The sequence below is a fragment of the Bos indicus genome, chromosome 19 (assembly GCF_029378745.1).
Source record: "Bos indicus isolate NIAB-ARS_2022 breed Sahiwal x Tharparkar chromosome 19, NIAB-ARS_B.indTharparkar_mat_pri_1.0, whole genome shotgun sequence".
NCBI lineage: Eukaryota > Metazoa > Chordata > Mammalia > Artiodactyla > Bovidae > Bos > Bos indicus.
In genome coordinates, this window is record NC_091778.1 from 13,567,857 (window position 1) to 13,588,394 (window position 20,538).

Here is a 20,538-nt window from a genome sequence, read left to right on the forward strand (position 1 = left end):
CCAAAGCACCCCGAAGAGGAGTAGCCCCTGCTCGCCACAACTAGAGAAAACCCGTGCACAGCAACCAAGACCCAGTACAGCCAAAAATAATACGTAAATAAATAAAATTAATGAATGTGTAAAAGAATTACATTTCTCTGGGGAGGGTAAGAGGGAGGCTCAAGACAGAGAGGATATATGTATACTTATAGCTGATTCCTATTGTGCGGCAGAAACTAATACAACACTGTAAAACAATTACATGCCCATTAAAAAATCAATTTAAAAAGTAAATGAAATGAAAATAACATTATATTTCTCTAAAATCCTCCAATTGTGAGTACAAGTATATTACTTATTCACTCCGTGGGCATTCTCTGATGCGTTCATTAGGCTGAAACTTTTGCACACTATCGTTTGTGGTAATCTCTAAAAATTAGAATTTGAAACTTTAGAATTGCAAAACCGACATAATCCAAGGTTATATCACTTCATATCTATTTAATTACAACAGTGCCTGCCATTTTTCTGCCCTGGATATTACTAGATAACTGTGGTTTCTGAAACACCATTTCCCACATTGCTATTCAAAATTCTAAGTATTTCTTTATTATCTTGGTGCCTTCAGCCTAACCCACAGATCTCTTTAGCCCACTCTGCTCATTCTCAGGCCCAGCCAACTTTCTGAAAATACAGTGATAATTTTCTTTCACTTTGTCATTCTCTTAAAACTGTTATCTATAAAGCGGTCATGTAATTTATCATCCTAGCTAGGAAAGCTTCATGAAGTGAGGCTCTATTAATAATTAAGACAGACTTCTCTGGTGGTCCAGTGGTTGAGACTCTGTGCTTCCAGTGCAGGGGTATGGATTCGATCCCTGGCCAGAGAACTAAGGTCCCATATGCCACATGGTGTGGCTGAAAAAATAAATAAGCCAAAGGAAAATAAGGTAAACCATGAAGTATGGTTGCCCTTTATCTTTGACACATTAGTACTACTCTGTAACTTTTCTACAGGATTAATGTATAATTGCATTGCCTATTTAGCTAAAATGTAAACTCTTTAACAGAAGGGATTGTTTGTGTTTCATTTATATTCCCCTTAAGACTCTATTCACTAACAGGAAAAATTAGGTGTCAGAACCCCAACAATTTATCTTACAATTTGGAGCTGGTGTTTATACTTAAGGACTTTCCAGGTGGCTCAGTGGTAAAGAATTTGCCTGCCAATTCAGGAGAGACAGGTTTGATCCCTGGGGTGGGATGATCCCTGGGGTGGGATGATCCCCTGGAGAAGGAAATGGCAACCCACTCCAGTATTCATGCCTGGGAAATTCCATGGACAAAAGAGCCTAGCACGCAATAGTCCATGGGGTCGCAAAAGAGTCAGACATGACTTACCAACACACACACACACACACACACACACACACATTTATACTTAAAGACACTAGAAATTAAAACTATTGATTGAAGACCAAAAATTAGTTTCATCAACTCTTATTCGATGCCCATAGCATAATTTATTTCCCCTTCACATACATAAACTTGGATAAAGTTTGCTTAAATCAGTGAAAACTGAATCTGTAGTAACAGTTTTGAGAAGCTAAAAATTTAATATTAGGAAACATTTATTTAGCTCTATATACCAGTCATTGTAGTATGCTGCTCTGCATTTTACACGTGAGGACCAAGACTCAAAGATGTTAACCCATTTAAACACCAAATGCAGGCACAATGACAGAAGTGCATGGTCCCTGAACCTCAGCTTTCTGCCTGAAAAAGAGGAACCCCCAAAGAAAGGGAAAGCTCATGGAGACTCTGGAGAGGGGGCAGCTCTGGACAGTGATTCCACTGAATACCTTAGGCATGAATCTTATCCTAATCAGCATATCAAAGACTCTGAGAACTAAACTGGCAGATAGATCACTGCCCAGGTCCCAAAAATGAATCGAGACTGAAACCACAACCCACGGAAGGAGTGTTAAAATATGCAGCACTGAGACAGGAATGGGGAGGGTACAACCTTTAAGAGAATGACAGCCATTGAAGAGCCAATACAGATTAGTAAGAGCCAAGGTGGGGCCAAGATGGCGGATGCCTGACTTCCACTAGACCTTGAGCCTCAGTATATGCTCATTGTAATACATCAGCGGGTCTTCCCAGATGGTGCTAATGGTAAAGAGCCTGCCTGCCAATGCAGGACACAAGAGTTGCTGGTTTGATCCCTGGATCAGGAAGATCTCTTGGAGAAGGAAATGGCAACGCACTCCAATATTCTTGCCTGGAAAATACCATGGACAGAGGAGCCTGGTGGGCTACAGTCCACGGGGTCCCAAAGAGTTGGACACAACTGAGCAACTGATCGACTGAGCACACACACACGCACAATACATCAGTGAGCTAAATGACTTGCTCAGAGACACCATGACAGTTCCAAGGCTGGCCATAAAGGGCCAAAAAGTGGGCAGTGGCCCAATTCCTGGAAATCCCTGCCCCTTCCCCAAAACAGTTGGAATAATCTTCTCACTCATTACCCTAATAAAAACTGACAACCTCCCACCTTCTGAGATGGCCCGTTTTCTGTCTGTGGAGTGTCTCCCTGAATAAACCTTTCATTCTACGATGACTGGCTCTTGAGTCCTTTCCCTCATGAAGCCAAGAACCCACGTTTAGCAGCCATCCTCGGGACTTGCCTGGGACGTGGCAAGTGACCATTCTCTCATGTCCACTTTCTTTCCTGTAACAGCATGAATTAACCGGATTGACTGCCTACTAAAACAAAAATATCAATGATCTCCATAAGAGCTAAATAAAGTGTCATAATAGTCAAGCATCTGGGATATAATCCAAAATTACATGGTAGGGATTTCCGTGGCCCAGGGGTTGGGAGTCCACCTTGCAATGCAGGAGACACCAGCTCAAGCCCTGGTCCAGGATCCCGTGTGCCACAACTACTGAGCCTGTGCTCTGTAGCCTTCGAGCCACAACTACTGAGCCCATATGCAGCAACTGCTGAGCCCCACACGCTCCAGTGCTCATGCTCTGCACCAAGAGAAGCCGCCGCAATGAGAAGTCTGCACACCACAAGGAAGGCAGCCCCCATTTGCTGCAACTAGAGAAAGCCCATGCATAGCAACGAAGACCCCGCACAGCCAAAAATCAATGATTTTTTAAAAATCACGTGGTATATAAAGAACCAGGAAAAATCTCAATTCACATGCAAAAATCAACAGATGCCAATACTTAAATGACAAAGAATCATATCTGACACTTTAAAGCAAAATTGCACAAATGCGCTTGCAAGCAATTATGAACACTCTTGACGTGAATGGAAAAAAAAGAAGATCTCAAAAAAGAGAGGATACAAAGAAGAACAGAAAGGGTAGGGAGTCCCTGGAGAAAGAAAACCAAGCCTGGTTTTCTCGACAGAAGAGACGCAGTTTTGGCCCAAGCCACTGTGTAATCTAAGCCCGGCTGCAATGCGTGCCCTTGAACAGGTGTCAGTAACTCATGACATTTAAGGAAGTAAGGGACTACAGGAACAATGGAAAAGCAGTCAAGATACAAGAGTTCAGTGATGAGAGAGTCCTAGTTCCTCCCCAAGGGGCGTATATAACTACCTGATACATACCCTCTGATACACTCCTTTCCGTGTCCCCCATTTCTTGTTTGTAGGAAACAGGGTTCATTCAGCCTCCTGACCTTCCCTGAGTTCCGCAGATTTAAACAGGTGCTTATTATCAGGGAAGGGAGGGGAAGCAGAAACAAAGGAGGAACAGTCAAGAAATAATAGTGCAGCTGCGGGGCAGGGTCGTGGCTCCTCCTCAAGGCGTATAACAACGTCCTTTGAGTTCTTCAGTAGGAATGAGGCCCCACCTGGGTGGAGAATGGTATTTTAAGGCTGAGCACAAGATTCCTGGAACCTTCTACCTCACCATTGACCAATCAGAAGAAAGCCTGCACAGGGGAAGATAAGGAAGACACTTACCCTTCCTCCTCAAATGATTCTCCCTTTGAAAACTTTCATGGTCAAGCAGAATCTTTGGAGCTGGCTTTTCGACACTAGACACTAGTCGGCCTTCTCCCAGGTTGCTGACGTCCTGAATAAATCAACTTTTCCTTTCCAACGAACACTCATCTCTTGAGTATGTTTTCAAGCAGCAAGCAGCAGAACGCTTGGCTACCTCAGTTCTGGCGGCCACGGAGCTGACGGAGAAGACTCGGTAGCCAGTGTGGCGGGTGTTCATGGGCTGGCAGGCAGCAGGGCAGGCTTGGGGGGCTTGGAAAGCAGAGGACACGGAGAGCAGGGGCCCTCAGCAGCAGCTTCCTGGCCATCGTCTGGCCCAGCGGCACAGTACAGCCGGCCACATGGGGCTGCACCCAGGAGTGGTTTTCACGGAGGCGGCCACAAGGCCTGGCTAGCAAAAGCTTCGAGAAAACTTGCACCGAGGGGAAAGGTGCCAGGACCCTCACCCTCCTTGTTCCAAAGGTCACTAAGGGTCTGGCGCAGGAAGAGCTTGCAGCAACCTGTGCCGCAACCACCTCAAAGGTCCCTTATAGTCAAAGCTATGGTTTTTCCAGTAGCTATTATGGATGTGAGTCGGAACATAACAAAGGGTACGCACTGAAGAAATGATGCTTTTGAACTGCGGTGCTTGAGAAGACTCTTTAGTCCCTTGGACAGCAAGGAGCTCAAACGAGTCAATCCTAAAGTAAATCAGTCCTGAATATTCATAGGAAAGACATGGTGAAGCTTCAATACTTTGGCCTGATGAGAAGAACGGACTCATTGGAAAAGGCCCTGATGATGGGGAAGATGAAGGGCAGGAGGAGAAGGGGACACAAGGATGAGATGGTTGGATGGCATCACCGACTCAATGGACGTGAGTTTGAGCAAAGTCCAGGAGATACCAAAGGACAGGGAAGCCTGGCATGCTGCAGTCCATGGGGTCACAAAGAACTGGACTTAACTTAGTGACTGAACAACAAAGGAGAAACGTAGGTGACAATCTGGGACTTGCAATTGGTATCTTAAGTGTAGGCAGCACTACGAGACTGAGCTCTGTGGGATCCGATGGACAGTGTCACAATAAATTGTAGGACACCCAGTTGGCATCTGCAGAATATTGGAGCATTTCTTGGTATAGGAAAACCCACACATCTGGCACCTTCAGTAAAAGAAATTGTGTTTGTTTTCCTTTCAGCGGACATGGTTAAGTAGTAGTTGTTGTTTACTCTCTAAGTCATGTCCGACTCTTGTGAAGTCATGGACTGCAGCCTGCTGGCTCCTCTGTCCATGGTATTTCTGAGACAAGAATATTGGAGTGGGTTGTCATTTCCTTCTCCACTGGATCTTCCCGACCCAGGAGTCAGACTCTCGTCTCCTGCATTACAAGAACCACCTGGGAAGACCCAGTTAAGTAGTAGCATAGTTAAATAACATAGCCAGGGTAGAATACTAAAGAATGAGGAGGCTCTGTGATGTTCTGATATGGAAAAATCTCCAAGATATATATGAAAGAGAAAAATACATGTAAAGCTGTAGGTCTTTGTGTAGACTTGTTGGCTACCCTGAGGACTAAAGTGAGGGTGTATTCATTATGTACCCATTTTATACATTATGAAGTTTCCATCATGCATTACACTTCTGATCTATATGTGATAAGCAAATAAAATTTAATAAAAATAGAAACATTAAAACATTATTTGCGATTGCATGACATCTTTACCTCCTTAAAAGAACAGGCCTAAAAACAGCCCTAGAACACATACCAAAAAAAAAAGTTAATTTTACCTTTCAGTTATGTATCTCAAACCAAAAATGTTTACCGTATTAGACAGCTACTAGTATGGTATGAAACTGGACTCTATTATACTAAAAATATAATCTAGGAAAAATTCTGACATTTTTACATTAAAAAGTTGATCTGAAAAATAAAGATGAAAAAAATCTTTCACAAAAAAGTGAGTCCAAAAGTGTTTGCTACTTGCTTTCATTATCTTGGAAAGATCTGAAAAACAAACTCTAGTCTTGAAAAAAGAAATTGAAAGTGTTAGTCGCTCAGTCACACCCACCTCTTTGCAACCCCATCGACTGTAGCTTGTCAGGCTCCTCTGTCTACCGGATTCTCCAGGCAAGAATACTGGAGTGGGTTGCCATTTTCTTCTCCAGGGGATCTTCCCAACCCAGGGATCGAACCTGGGTCTCCTGCGTTGCAGGCAGACTCTTTACTGTCTGAGCCACCAGGATCTATCTCTAGTCTTAAAAAACTAGCCAAGATTAATGTTTCACCTGGAGCACTTGTTCTCAATTAATCCTCTTACAGCTAGTATGCTTCCAAGTGCACAGTTCCTAGCCTACCATTGGTGCATGGTCAGTGCTGAATGCATGAGTTAACTCTTCGAGGTCTCATTCAGAGTCCTATTCTAAAGTCATACATTTTCAAAAGTTCTCTTTGTAAAGCAACTCATCACACCAAAACGACATACTCTTAGTATTTCAGTATTAGTTCCTTTTAGTTTTTTCAAATAATACAGTTTTATTCACTTTCAATTGCTACATAATATTTCATCAAATTCTTACAAACCATAACTTATAAACCATAACTGACCTAATCATATTCTTATTGTATATTTAGCCTGAGTTGATGTACTCTCCGTTAAAATTAAAGAGTGCAAAAATGAACATTACATACATTTTAAGTTGTTATTCTAAAGCTTGATCATGGCATAACACAAAGTTAATATATATCATTAAAACAAACCAATAACAATAATTCAGCAACATCAGTAACAGTTCACTGATTTATTAGATGAACAAACATATCCATATAATCAATGAAAACTGTACGATATATAAAATAATTTAAGAAATGTTGGGAATTAGCAGCACCATCCATTATTGAAATAGCAAGAAAAACTTCACATATTTTATGCAAACACGAGAAGAGGATATAACTACTTTAAGACTTATTAATGCCACTGAATGTCTGGGATGATTGAAAAGGGCATCTCTTTAGGCAAACATACCTCCTTCTACTTCAAAGATCTGGTGAGCAAATATGATGGTTAATGTTTTAGAAAAAATGCTACTGAATGAAATAAGAGATACTGCATAGTATTTTAATTAGGACAAGGAGACTAACACCCAGCTACTTTTGCATGGCTCAACACTTCGGCTTCTATGAAAAATTTAGTTCTGGATTATGAAATTAGAAATAAAAAATAATTTAAAAAAGACACTAGCTGTCTCTAAGAAACATTAAGTGGGACACAGGTCACTATGAAAATACATCACTTTTCCAGTTTGCTTAATAATTTACTTTAAAAAGTTGTGTAGTTTTCATCACAAGTGACATACAAATTTCTTAATAAGCATTTTTAAAAGTTTTAATGTATTTCTAAAATCTAATAGATTCTTTTTTTTTTTAAACCTTTAGCCCTGTTGTTACATTTACTGTGTATCAGAGTAACAGACTGAGTTTGTGTGAAGGATACAAATTTACACACATTTTACAGCAACTTACACCCTAACATCTACAAAATTCACATTTATAATACAAGCAAGTACAAGGCCAGGCTAAAATTGTTGAATTCCAAAAAGTCAAATTCATACTATTTTTATTTTGTCCCCTTAAAAAAAGTTCAACTTCGGCACCAAATTCAAAAGAGCCCTCTTAAGAAGTTTGGAAAAAATTTCCAGACGTATTTCAGCAAACACAAACAGTTTTTCTGTGCTGGTGAAGTAAAGGATTTCCAATTTTCTTCTGGCCCCTGAGTCTGCGTCGCACGGTAAGTTTAACAGAGTTCTTGCGCTGGGAGGTTGTGGGGAGGCTTGCAGGCTGAGCACCACTACTACGACTTAAACCATTCCGCCTGTGCTTCTTCATTAGAGGGCCGGAGTTGGATTCTTCCAATGTCCTTTTGAAGTTTGCCGGAGGGGTTCTTTCAACTTCCTGGGCTTTCATTTGACCCGGGCTCGATATCTTCACATTTTTTTGGTCCGTGATGGTGTTTGTTGAATTGGTAGGCACCAGGCCAACGGACAGGCTATTATTCAAAGAATCGTGTATCCTTAAAGTCAGGGCTTTAGTGCAATTTTCTTCTAGTGGCTCTGGATCTTTTGAGGATATGACTGCAGCCTGGACATTCCCTCGAGCTATCTCAGGTGGGACTTCTAAATAATTCTCTGAGAAGGCATTACTACGGATAAGGGCAGGTATATGGTCCTTGGAGTTCAGCCTTGGCCATGGGTCCTCCTCCAGGGGCTGAAAAACAGGAAGGTAAGACCAAGTGAGAAATAATTTGTCCTAGAATTCAGCTTAACCATTGGGGAAATGAAAGGGTTTCATTAGAATAAATGACAAAATTGTTTACTTGGGGGGTTTATTTCCTACTTTCTATATTTAATTTCTGAATATTTAGTAGTGTGGAAAATGTAAAGTGTGACATTAAAGCAATTCTGTCACAATGGAAATTCAGATTGTTGCTTTGCACCCATCTCCTCAACACTAGATGCTGTTCTGGGATTTGAGAAAGTAGGATATATGGGACTGTGCTAAGTATGGCTAGGGCAACATGCAAAGATACAAACGAAAGTCACGTGGAACTTGCAGGTTGCTGCTTAAAAGCCTCACTGGGAGGCACGGTGTGCACTGCTTTAGGTGCAGTGCCCCGAAGCTAAATGTTTTCGGAATCTCCTCCCATCTCCAGACAAGAGATGGGAGGACATTGTTCCTATCAAATAAAAATCTTCCACTATTTTAATAGTTTATAAAATCACTATTTTAATAACTTTCTCAAGGGCAAATTTTAAGCATAAATACTTCCTCTTCCCCAAATGTGTATCATTTCCCTCAATCTTTCCTCTTTCAGTCAAATCAAATTTAATAAAATATTTTCCGAAAAGCCTAAGTAAATCCTTTTGTATTTAGAATGGTAAATAAAGATATATTACTAGTCACCTTCTGATATAAAATTCCCTAGGAATAAACACCTTTTGAAAAAGTGCTTTATAAAAAAGCATATTTATAAAAGTAATGTTTCCTTTAATGTTTCTAGAATTAAGAAGAAAAAGGGAAACTGTAGGAATCTAAAAGCATTTCAATTCAACCATAAACATGAACACGCTTTACTAAGAAAAATAAACCAACTTTAGGTCCACTGGAGGCTAGAGATGAGAAACTCTGACATTCCTAACGTAGTACTGCCCCCAACAGAATACTGCCATGCTTTCTAAAATGCTTTTATTGATTTGTTTGGCTGTGCTGTGTCTGAGTTGCAGCATGCAGAATGGTTGCGACATGCAAACTCTTAGCTGCAGCATGTGGAATTTAGTCTCCTGACCAGGGATTGAACCCAGGTCCCCAGCATTGGGAACCTGAAGTCTTAGCCACTGGACCATCAGGAAAGACCCTTAAGAAAAAAAAAAAAAAAACCTAAGTATATTTCTTTCTTTCTGGGGTCACTGGTTCATCTATTTATTTTACACTGCATGGTTTATGGAAAGCCCAATTCTTATCTGTTTTAACACTGACTAGATGTTGGGCAGCAGTCTTATTTCGAAGTACCGGTGTTGAGCATGGATAACAGAACAGTCTCTATTCTAGAACATTCATATGTGGCTTTCAGCAATATCAACGACAACCTGTCTGTGAATTTATCCCCTCTGCATTAGGTTGATTCCAATGTCTACCCTGATCACAAGCATGTACTGACTGATCACAGAAAACTATACCTCACCATAAGTAATTGTTGACTAAAGGTTCATCTTGCTTTAATATAGAAAAAGGATTTGCAACAAGACCAGGCAGCAGATAAATTCTGTAGACAGAAGACTTCCTACTACCAAACAAGCACATTACTAACTTAGGGACAAGAAAAAAAGATACTCATCAGGCCACTTATACGAATAGAACATAACTGCTCTAGCTTGTACAAAGAGGTTTAGACATTAGATGGAATTTCTTTACAAAAGAAAAACAATGGGATGATTTTAGAGTTAACACAATTTATTGTAATTTCTGTTGTGCTGTGTTCTTTTAAACTCACAAACTATTATTCTGATACCACAGGTGGACTGGCTTTTCTTCCCCTACTTATTCCTTTAACTTTTCCATTTCCTTCTCTTTCTATTGGCATTCTGTGGAAATATACCGCATCTGTTTGAGCAGCCAACGGCTTAGACTTCTGAGACTCATCTCAGATTAATTACTACCTGTATGCTAAGCCTTCTTACGTGTTCATAAAACACATGATATTGAGAGCTTACATCCTAAAAATTCACACTTGCAAAGTTTCACTTCAGAGATCCACTTTGAGAGCTCCATATATTTACAATCCAACAGTAAACAGCTAATTACAAGTTGTGCCTAGAATGCAATTGATACTAAGTGCTAATCCTCTGAAAGAACTCTCTTCCTCATTCCTCCTTCCTAGAGCTCTTGGCTTACTTAAAAAACAGCTAAAATTAGTTTTGCCCTAAAGAAAGATGGAGAAAGAAAGGTGTGCCATAGTAATATATCACTTAAACAGAAGTATTTCTAGTATGTTTGTCCCAAAACAAAGATTTGAGTACCGATTTAGCTTACGATTCAAACAGAAGTTGACATGTCTGTAGATAGGTAACCTAGTCTCAAGTGCCTAATCTAAATATGGGTAAGTCTTAAAAACCATTCAAAATCAATCAAAATGTCATTATATTTATCTAGATGCTACTAAACACAGGATTATTATTATAACAATGAAATAAATCAGAGATACTCATGAGTGGCCATGGTTAACTAAGATAAAAGAAACAAAACAAAACACAATCTCTTGAGCAGAAATCTGTCTTTATTTACTTGTTAGGCCAGAGCCTACAATAGTGATTATTCTGAATGGCTCTAAATATTTTTTCATATTTAGGTGTGGCTAAATGGTTAACAAATAACCATGCCTACACAGAAGTTAGTCCATACATAAATCTCCTAATCTTTACTTTAGTATAATTATTAGATCATTATTTTTCAAAATTGTAAAACATGTTTTAAAGGGCTTCCCTGGTGGTCTAGTGGTTAAGAGCCTGCCTGCCAGTGCAGGGGACAGGGTTCCATCCTGGGGCTGGTAAGATCCCACATGCTGCAAGGCAACTAAGTCCATGAGCCGAAACTACTGAAGCCCACGTGCCTAGAGCCTGCGCTCTGCACCAAGAGAAGCCACCACGACGAGAAGCCCGCGCACTGCAACGCAGAGTAGCAGCAGTTCCTGCTCGCTGCAGCTAGAGAAAGCCTGCACAGCAACCAAGACCCGGGATAGCCGAAAGTAAATCTTTAAAGAGTGTTCTAAACTATTCCTTGGTGTCATTTCTGTACAATTTTACTAATGCCAATCCATACATTAAGAATGTCCTATTACAGTATCTTCTCTCCCCTCATTCTTACCTCCATCCTATGGCACCTCTACACTACCTACAATTCAGTTACAAATATGAACACTTTAGGGAACACAAAAGTAATGAATACTTTCAAATGCAGAAACTGGTGAATTCTGGAATGAACATAAGCTCCTCCATAACACTCAAAAGAGAATGAAGAGACTTTAAAAGATCTCAACCTGCATTATTATTCAAGAGTTTTCAAAGAAAAGAAAGTTTCCACAAGAAATTTTTTTAGGAAAATAAGCATAAAATATTAATTTGTCAATTTCTAAATGAAGAGTCCATGTAAGGAAAATTAAGTTGCCATATATATGTGAGGTAAAAGATGGGAAAGCAATAATGGAAAACTTCCAAGTACTCTATACAGGATCACAATACCCAAAATTAAATAAATTCTTTGTACTGTGTAGCTTTGATCATCTTAAAAAACTGTCTCAATACATGACATAAAATTCCACTGTGTTTCCCATTTTACTGGTCATTCTTCTGAAAGCACATTCTCAGAAGGCCAGGTATATCACAGCAGTTATCAATATTACTAATTATTAGCAGAAGATTGGAAAAAAGTAGGAAAAAATTGGGATGAAATCAGAAAAAAGGGAAATACTATAGCATTTAAACTTATTTCTGAGCACATCTTAAATTCATTCAATATTAATATGGGTAAGAAACAGGAATGATGTTTCTTATTCATGTTAATAGACAGCCAATTCTAAAGGCTGATATCCTAAGGTCCAGTTCAGCCTTGATTCTGTATCTTATTCAAACTGCTTAATATCTCACTCTTATTATCTATAAATGGAATTAATTATCTGCACTATTTAGCTTCCAGGGTTATGAGGTTCAAATGAAATACCACATATGAAAGTCCATCACAAGCTTTTAATTTAAATGCTTACAAACATGCATAATATTAGAAGGGAATCAGTATGTTCCAAATATTAATACTGTTAATAGTCTTCAGGGGCCACATCTAGTCACTGTCTATTAGGTGTTCTACGGAGATCCAGTATGCACTTTAATACCTCTGGGTACTAAATAAGAAGCACTAAATAAGAAGTACTGATAAGAAGTTACACAACAAAATCCAAAATCCTATTTTATAAAGAATCTGAAAACTGTTTTCATGTAATACTAATCAGAGAAATTCCATCTATTACAGCTTAAATACTAGAGAATTGTATACCTTGACTGGTGGTGTAGAACACGGAGAAGGAGTCATCACGCAGGTTTCTTGACTGTTATAGGAAGGGCTATCAGTCAGGTTCAGATAGAGCTCATCTTCACTGGTGAAATGTCCCTGACTGTCCACTCCCGGAGAGATGCAGATTACTATGGCACTAGTATTATCTGCTCGAAGCATTCGCTGCCTCCAGCGGCCTAGGGCTCGATTCACAAGCATTTTGGCACAAGACTGTCCATGCTCACCCTGTATTTAAAACAACAGAAAAGAAGATAACTCAGACTCCGTTACCACTATGGTTGTATCAAATTAATACAAATTAATAATGTTCAACAAGGCCTACATAAATAATTAAAATTTCAAACCTTATCCACAATCCCTATAACTATGTTAAGACAGCATTGCTCTAAATTAAAAAATAAATCAATAAAGCCTTATCCTGTGGTTAAATTTCATCTGTATTTTTATCTTTTGGGGAGCAAGAAACTTGGTCTTCATTGTAACCTTACTTAAGAAAAGTTATACAGTTATACAGAAATTATCTAAAAGGGGGAAGTAAACATCAAGATATTACAGATAAACAACTATACGCCAATAAAAATTAATTTTAAGAAGTATTACAATAAATAATTCACAAATGAAATAATCATACATGGCAAAAAAAAAAAAAAAAAAAACCCACACTGCAAAGGGCCAATTTCCTAAAATAAGAGATTCTGCAAATCAAAGACAACCCCAACATAAAAAAATGTCAAAGGACATGAACCAACTATAGAGACAAAGAAATATAAATGGTTCTCAGCTATATATACATACATATATATGTGTACACTGTTGCTGTTCAGTTGCTCAGACATGTCCAACTCTGCGACCCCACAGACTGCAGCACACCAAGCTTTCAGGTCCTTCACTATCTCTTGGAGTTTGCTCAAACTCATGTCCACTGAGTTGACGATGCCATCCAACTACCTCATCTTCTGTCAGTCCCTTCTCCTCCTGCCCTCAATCTTTCCCAGCATCAGGGTCTTTTCCAATGAGTCAGCTCTTTGCCTCAGGTGGCCAAGAACTTCAGCTTCAGCATCAAAGTCCTTCCACTGAATATTGAGCGTTGATTTTCTTTAGGATTTACTGGTTTGATCTCCGTGCTGTCCAAGGGACTCTCCAGAGTCTTCTCCAGCACCACAGTTTGAAAGCATTTATTCTTCGGTGCTCAGTCTTCTTTATGGTCCAACACTCACATCCATACATGACTATTGGAAAACCCATAGCTTTGACTATATGGACCTTTCTTGTCAAAGTGACGTCTCTGCTTTTTAATACACTGTCTAGGTATGTCATAACTTTTCTTCCAAGGAGCAAGTATCTTTTAATTTCATGGCTGCAGTCACAGTCTGCAGTGATTTTGGAGCCCAAGAAAATAAAATCTGTCACTGTTTCCATTTTTTCCCCATTTATTTGCCAGAAAGAGGTAGAACCGGATGCCACGATCTTAGTTTCTTGAATGTTGAATTTTAAGCCACCTTTTCCCTCTCCTCTTTTCACCTTCACCAAGAAGCTCTTTAGTTCCTCTTCACTTTCTGCCATTAGGGTGAAAGCATATCTGAGGTTATTGGTATTTCTCCTGGCAATCTTAATTCCAGCTTGTGCTTCATCCAGTCCAGCATGTCACATGATGCACTCTGCATATAAGTTAAACAAGCAGAGTGACAATATACAACCTTGACGTACTCCTTGACCAATTTTGAACCAGTCTGTTGTTCCATGTCCATTTCTAACTACTGCTTCTTGACCTGCATATAGGTTTCTCAGGAGATAGGTAAAGTTGTCTGGTATTCCCATCTCTTTTAAGAATTTTCCAGTTTCTTGTGATCCACCCAGTCAAAGGCATACATACATACATAAATGGCTAATGTCACTTACATGAAGAAAAAAGCAATACAAGCCATATAGTATAGAGATCAAATATATACCAACAGTATGCCAGCAAATTTGGAAAACTCAGCAGTGGCCACAGGACTGGAAAAGGTCAGTTTTCATTCCAGTCCCAAAGAAAGGCAATGCCAAAGAATGCTCAAACTACCACACAATTGCACTCATCTCACACGCTAGTAAAGTAATGCTCAAAATTCTCCAAGCCAGGCTTCAGCAATATGTGAACTGTGAACTTCCAGATGTTCGAGCTGGTTTTAGAAAAGGCAGAGGAGCCAGAGATCAAATTGCCAACATCTGCTGGATCATCAAAAAAGCAAGAGAGTTCCAGACTATGCCAAAGCCTTTGACTGTGTGGATCACAATAAACTGCGGAAAATTCTGAAAGAGATGGGAATACCAGACCTGACTTGCCTCTTGAGAAACCAATATGCAGGTCAGGAAGCAACAGTTAGAACTGGACATGGAATAAGAGACTGGTTCCAAATAGGAAAAAGAGTATGTCAAGGCTGTATATTGTTACCCTGCTTATTTAACTTATATGCAGAGTACATCATGAGAAACGCTGGGCTGTAGAAAGCACAAGCTGGAATCAAAATTGCCGGGAGAAATATCAATAACCTCAAATATGCAGATGACACCACCCTTATGGCAGAAAGTGAAGAAGAACTAAAGAGTCTCTTGATGAAAGTGAAAGAGGAGAATGAAAAAGCTGGCTTAAAGCTCAACATTCAGAAAATGAAGATCATGGCATCCAGTCCCATCACTTCATGGCATACAGATGGGGAAACAGTGGAAACAGTGGCTGACTTTATTTTTCTGGGCTCCAAAATCACTGCAGATGGTGATTGCAGCCATGAAATCAAAAGACACTTACTCCTTGGAAGGAAAGTTATGACCAACCTAGACAGCATATTCAAAAGCAGAGACATTACTTTGCCAACAAAGGTCTGTCTAGTCAAGGATATGGTTTTTCCAGTGGTCGTGTATGGATGTGAGAGTTGGACTATAAACAAAGTTGAGCGCCGAAGAATTGATGCTTTTGAACTGTGGTGTTGGAAAAGACTCTTGAGAGTCCCTTGGACTGCAAGGAGATCCAACTAGTCTATTCTAAAGGAGATCAGTCCTGGCTGTTCATTGGAAGGACTGATGTTGAAGCTGAAACTCCAATACTTTGGCCACCTGATGCGAAGAGCTGACTCATTTGAAAAGACCCTGATGCTGACAAAGATTGAGGGTAGGAGAAGAAGGGGACGACACAGGATGAGATGGTTGGATGGTATCACTGACTCGATGGACATGGGTTTGGGTGGACTCCGGGAGTTGGCGATGGACAGGGAGGCCTGGCGTGCTGCGGTTTATGGGGTCACAAAGAGTCGGACATGACTGAGCAACTGAACTGAACTGACTGAACTGATATACCAACAGAAACAGTAAAAAAGGAAAAAAACAAATTAAACAATCTCATGTTATACAAATAAATGTGGCTTAGAATAAGACTAATAGCATTATGTTGTTGTTTAGTTGCTAAATTGTGTCCAACTCTTTGCAACCGCATGGACTGTAGCCCGCCAGGCTCCTCTGCCCCATGGGATATCCCCAGGCAAGAATACTGGAGTGGGTTGCCATTTCTTCTCCAGGGGATCCTCCTGACCCAGCAATCAACCCCGTACCTCCTGCATTGGCAGGTGCATTCTGTACCACTGAGCCACCAGGGAAGCCCCCAAAAAGCATCATACAATGGATTTATAACTGTTAAGTTTCAAAGAACAGAAAAGAAAAATTATGTGCTCCAGAAAAGAGTTTCCTGTTTTAAAAGTACCTCTAGAAACAGCTGCAGAGAAGGCAATGGCACTCCACTCCAGTACTCTTGCCTGGAAAATCCCATGGACGGGGAGCCTGGTAGGCTGCAGTCCATGGGGTCGCTAAGAGTCGGACACGACTGAGCGACTTCACTTTCACTTTCCACTTTCATGCACTGGAGAAGGAAATGGCAACCCACTCCAGTGTTCTTGCCTGGAGAATCCCAGGGACGGGGGAGCCTGGTGGGCTGCCGTCTATGGGGTCGCACAGAGTCAGACACGACTGAAGCGACTTAGCAGCAGTAGTAGCAGTAGAAAGAGCTGAATAATGAAAATGAGTAGAAATGTTTGAAAAAGAAATGTGCCATGAACTATAAGCAGAAAAAAAATTTTACTTAATATGATAGATTAATGTGTTACAAGATTAAATATTAACATACTGTAATGTATACTATATAATAATATATAATCTACTACAGTACTATAAATACTTCATTAAAATATATATTACACATATGTCATTTAACTGTCAGCTCTACCCCTAAAGTTTATATATTCAAACTGAATAAAGAACTGGGTTTTTTTTCATTCTCTCCTTGGGAAACAGGTAATCATTTTTATTTGGGGTTGTCTGATCTTGGTCATAGTACAGTATTCAATACATTAATGATGGCAAACTGCAAAAACTCATCTCAGCTGCTTTAAAATCTTAGTGTTAAGCCATCCTTGCATTCCTAAGAAAGGCATCGCATGTAATGATGTTTTAAAACACTGCTTGCCCCCTTCTAATATGAAAAATACGTACCTCAACTGATCAAAGGCAGCATCAATCTGTAACTCATTAGTCTATCACATCCCCCAGTGTACGCGCACGCTGCACCACTCGCCAAACACCAGAGCCCTGAGAACTCGCTGAAGGACTCTCCCTTTCACTTCTGTGTGCCTGTTTCCCTCCCAGTAAAGCTCCACCAAAAGGAAATCTATATCAGCCATTTCTACTAACTTACTTGCCCTCTCCCTCAACTCACTGATTCTGTTGACTTGAAAGTCGCTCAGTCGTGTCTGACTCTTTGCAACCCCAAGGACTATACACTCCATGGAATTCTCTAGGTCAGAATACTGGAGTGGGTAGCGTTTCCCTTCTCCAGGAGATCTTCCCAACCCAAGGCTCGAACCCAGGTCTCCCACATTGCAGGTGGATTCTTTACCAGCTGAGCCACACAGGAAGCCCAAGAATACTGGGAGTAGGTAGCCTATCCTTTCTCCAGCAGATCTTCCTGACCTAGGAGTCAAACCAGGGTCACCTGCATTGCAGGTGGATTCTTTACCAACTGAGCCATCAGGGAAGCCCCTGTTGACTTGGGCCACTCCATAATACTGTGTCCTTCTCTTCCACCATACTGTCTCACTAGGTGAGGTCACAAATTGTTGTGGCTTTACTTTACTCCTATTAACACTGAAATTAGCATTTCCAGGCACTGCCTTTCAGTAACTGCCTACTGAAAATATCTATCTAGATGAACCAAAGGCACCTCCTATTCAACATGCTTACATATGAACTAATCATCCCTCCTCATAAAATGATGTGTTTCTTCTTCATAACAGCTTCCAGCCATCACTAAGTAATTTGGGTGTCATACTCTCCCTTCTTAAAACCCAAGTTCTGTCAATCCTATCGTTTAATGTATTTCTTTTTTGCTTGTGTGTGTGTAGCGTAGTCTTTTTGTTTTTCCATTGCTGCCTTAGATTCAAGCTTGCAAAAATTTTCATTTAGAACGTAACAGCAGCCTCCATAGAAGAAGCCTAATAAACTCATTAAGAAAAATCAAATCAAATACACTGGCAGTAAAAATCAACATGTAAAGAGAGATGAAGACAGATCTTATAGATATGACTCTATTCATTGAAATTCACCTCGCAAGGATTCTTCACTAATCACTGCTGACACTCATTCTCTTTCATTGCCAACTTTGCCGGTTTCATTTTATTAAGAGGTCAGATGGTTTTCCTGCACATCCTAATAAATACAATCTTCACATCCATTATCATCTACCCTCTATTCTATATTCCACTCTGCAATGAGTATGCTTTCTAAAATGCTTTTCAATGTGCTCCACTACCTGGTTACAAAGACCTAACTTCGTAACAGACCATTCAAAACCTTTTTGCTTCTTGTTTTCCAATCACATCAAGTTACTTGTGAAACCTGAATGTATTGTAGACTTGTCTCTTCGACTTTACACATTCTATTCCTTTGTCTGGAAAGCTTCACTCTCCTCCCTTGATTTCTTAACCTGGTAAATTCAACTCCACCTTTAAGACTTGCTCAAATACGAGTCTCACCCATGAAACTTCCTTATGCAATCTTCAAGTTTCCTATCCTCTCTCTCTCAGTTCTCAACACCTGTTCTAAATATTGTTCTATAGATACTCTTTAAATACTCATTTAGGTGTTTACGAATAGGTTCTTCCAGCCCAATAAAACTGGTTTATGGCCTCATCATGCCACTGAAATGTTTTTCTCTCATCATTAAAGAATTATAAATCCAGAGACTTCCCTGGTAGTTCCAGTGGTTAAGAATCTGCCCTGCAATGCAAGGAACGTGGGTTCAATTCCTGGTCAGGGAACTAAGATCGCACAAGACACGGGACAGCTAAGCCCATGCGTCATGACTACTGAGCCTGCATGGCACAACCAGAGAGCTGGCATGCTGCAACTAAAAGGTGACACAGCCAGAAAAAAAAAAAGAATTATAAATCCAACAGACATGGGAATTCTCTGGCAGTTCAGTGGCTAGGACTGCATGCTTTCACTATCAAGGGTCCAGGTTCCCTGGCCAGGGAACTAAGATCCTGCAAGCGAGCACAGCCAAACAAAATAATATTTATTTTATTTAATCTTTGTTTTACATCTAACATCACTGACCAAATGCATCATCCTAGACCCGAGTTTGTAGAATTGAATAGACACATGACTGTTAGATGGTGAAGAATCTGCCTGCCAACGCAGGAGATGCCAGAGATGCAGCTTTGATCACTGGGTCAGGAAGATCCCCTGGAGTAGGAAATGGCAACCCACTCCAGGATACTTGCCTGGGAAATTCCACAAGAGGATCCTGGCAGGTTACAGTCCATGGGGTCGCAAAGAGTTAGACATGACTGAGCATGCACGCATGCACTTATCATCAAAACAACTCACAATCAAATGGTACTGATAGCTACCTATACATCCTGGTTGCAATAATATGGCAAATGCTGAGCAAGGGCCATGTTCTATCTACCTTTGCATCCTGTGTACCTAGTGCCTAACATGGTAGCTGAGGGAATAAATGCAGGCAATTTAATACAAGTTCTTTTATTCTGTCTCCTTATTTAGCTTCACCGATCCTCTCATCTTAGGAAAAGATCATCTCTTCCAAGGAGCCATTGCTTCCAGTTACTTCCATGTGCTTTGGACCTTTATCTCTTATTTCTCTTATTCTGTCAATCTTTCTTGTAAAGACTATAAAACTGCTTTCAAGACCCTGTCTTTTCAAGGTAACAATGGCAATTCCCTTGTCTTGCCGAACACTCACTACATCTATTTCCCAGGCTCACAAAATATTCTTTCATCATCACTCCAACCTGCCAGCTAATGTTCCCATCACTTCAATTGAAACTCTGCATCCTTGAAGATCACTAATACTAGAAGATCCTAACTGTAAAACCCAATATCCTGTTTTCATCCATCTGTCTCTACTTCTTTGTAGAATCTGACTTTGCTGGCTACTGCTCCAAAAAACACTCTCTTTGCTTGCTTTCAATAACATCACACTTTCCCGAATCTCCTTCGTCACTGCTCAGAATAAAGAGATCAATTTTCAAGCAAGCCATGAAGGAAAGGAAAGGATTTTCTCATTGACGGTTGTTTCAAGGTTTATAGGTATATAAAGTATAGGTATAGGTAACAGAGTCACCACGTGACCCAGCAATTCCATTCCCAGGTCGATATGAGAGAACCGAGAACATGTCCAGAAACTTGTCTGTGAATGTTAATAGCAGCAGCATTCAAAATAGCCAAAAAGTGGAAACAGTTCAAGGATCCATCATTCCCCTAATGAGCTGCAGAAACCTATACCTTACTTTCTTCTCCAGCCAGGGCAAATGCAAAGACCTACTCCACGGGAACACGCTTAGTTCATATTCAAGACTCCTGACGAAAGCACCAGAACAATGCATAGGTGATC

General features: G+C 40.2%; 1 protein-coding gene across 2 annotated transcripts in view; it reads right to left on the reverse strand.

Moving 5' to 3' along the window:
• Window positions 1-6,772: 6,772 nt before the first annotated feature.
• Window positions 6,773-20,538, reverse strand: part of PPM1D (protein phosphatase, Mg2+/Mn2+ dependent 1D) — a 60,863-nt gene continuing 47,097 nt past the window's right edge. For both annotated transcript variants that reach the window (XM_070774285.1, XM_019980351.2), the window contains exons 5-6: window positions 12,585-12,827; window positions 6,773-8,249 (exon numbers count right to left, since the gene is read on the reverse strand). In XM_070774285.1, the coding sequence (XP_070630386.1) occupies window positions 7,692-8,249; window positions 12,585-12,827 (801 nt within the window). In that variant the 3' untranslated portion in view covers window positions 6,773-7,691. The remainder of the gene's footprint in view (window positions 8,250-12,584; window positions 12,828-20,538) is intronic.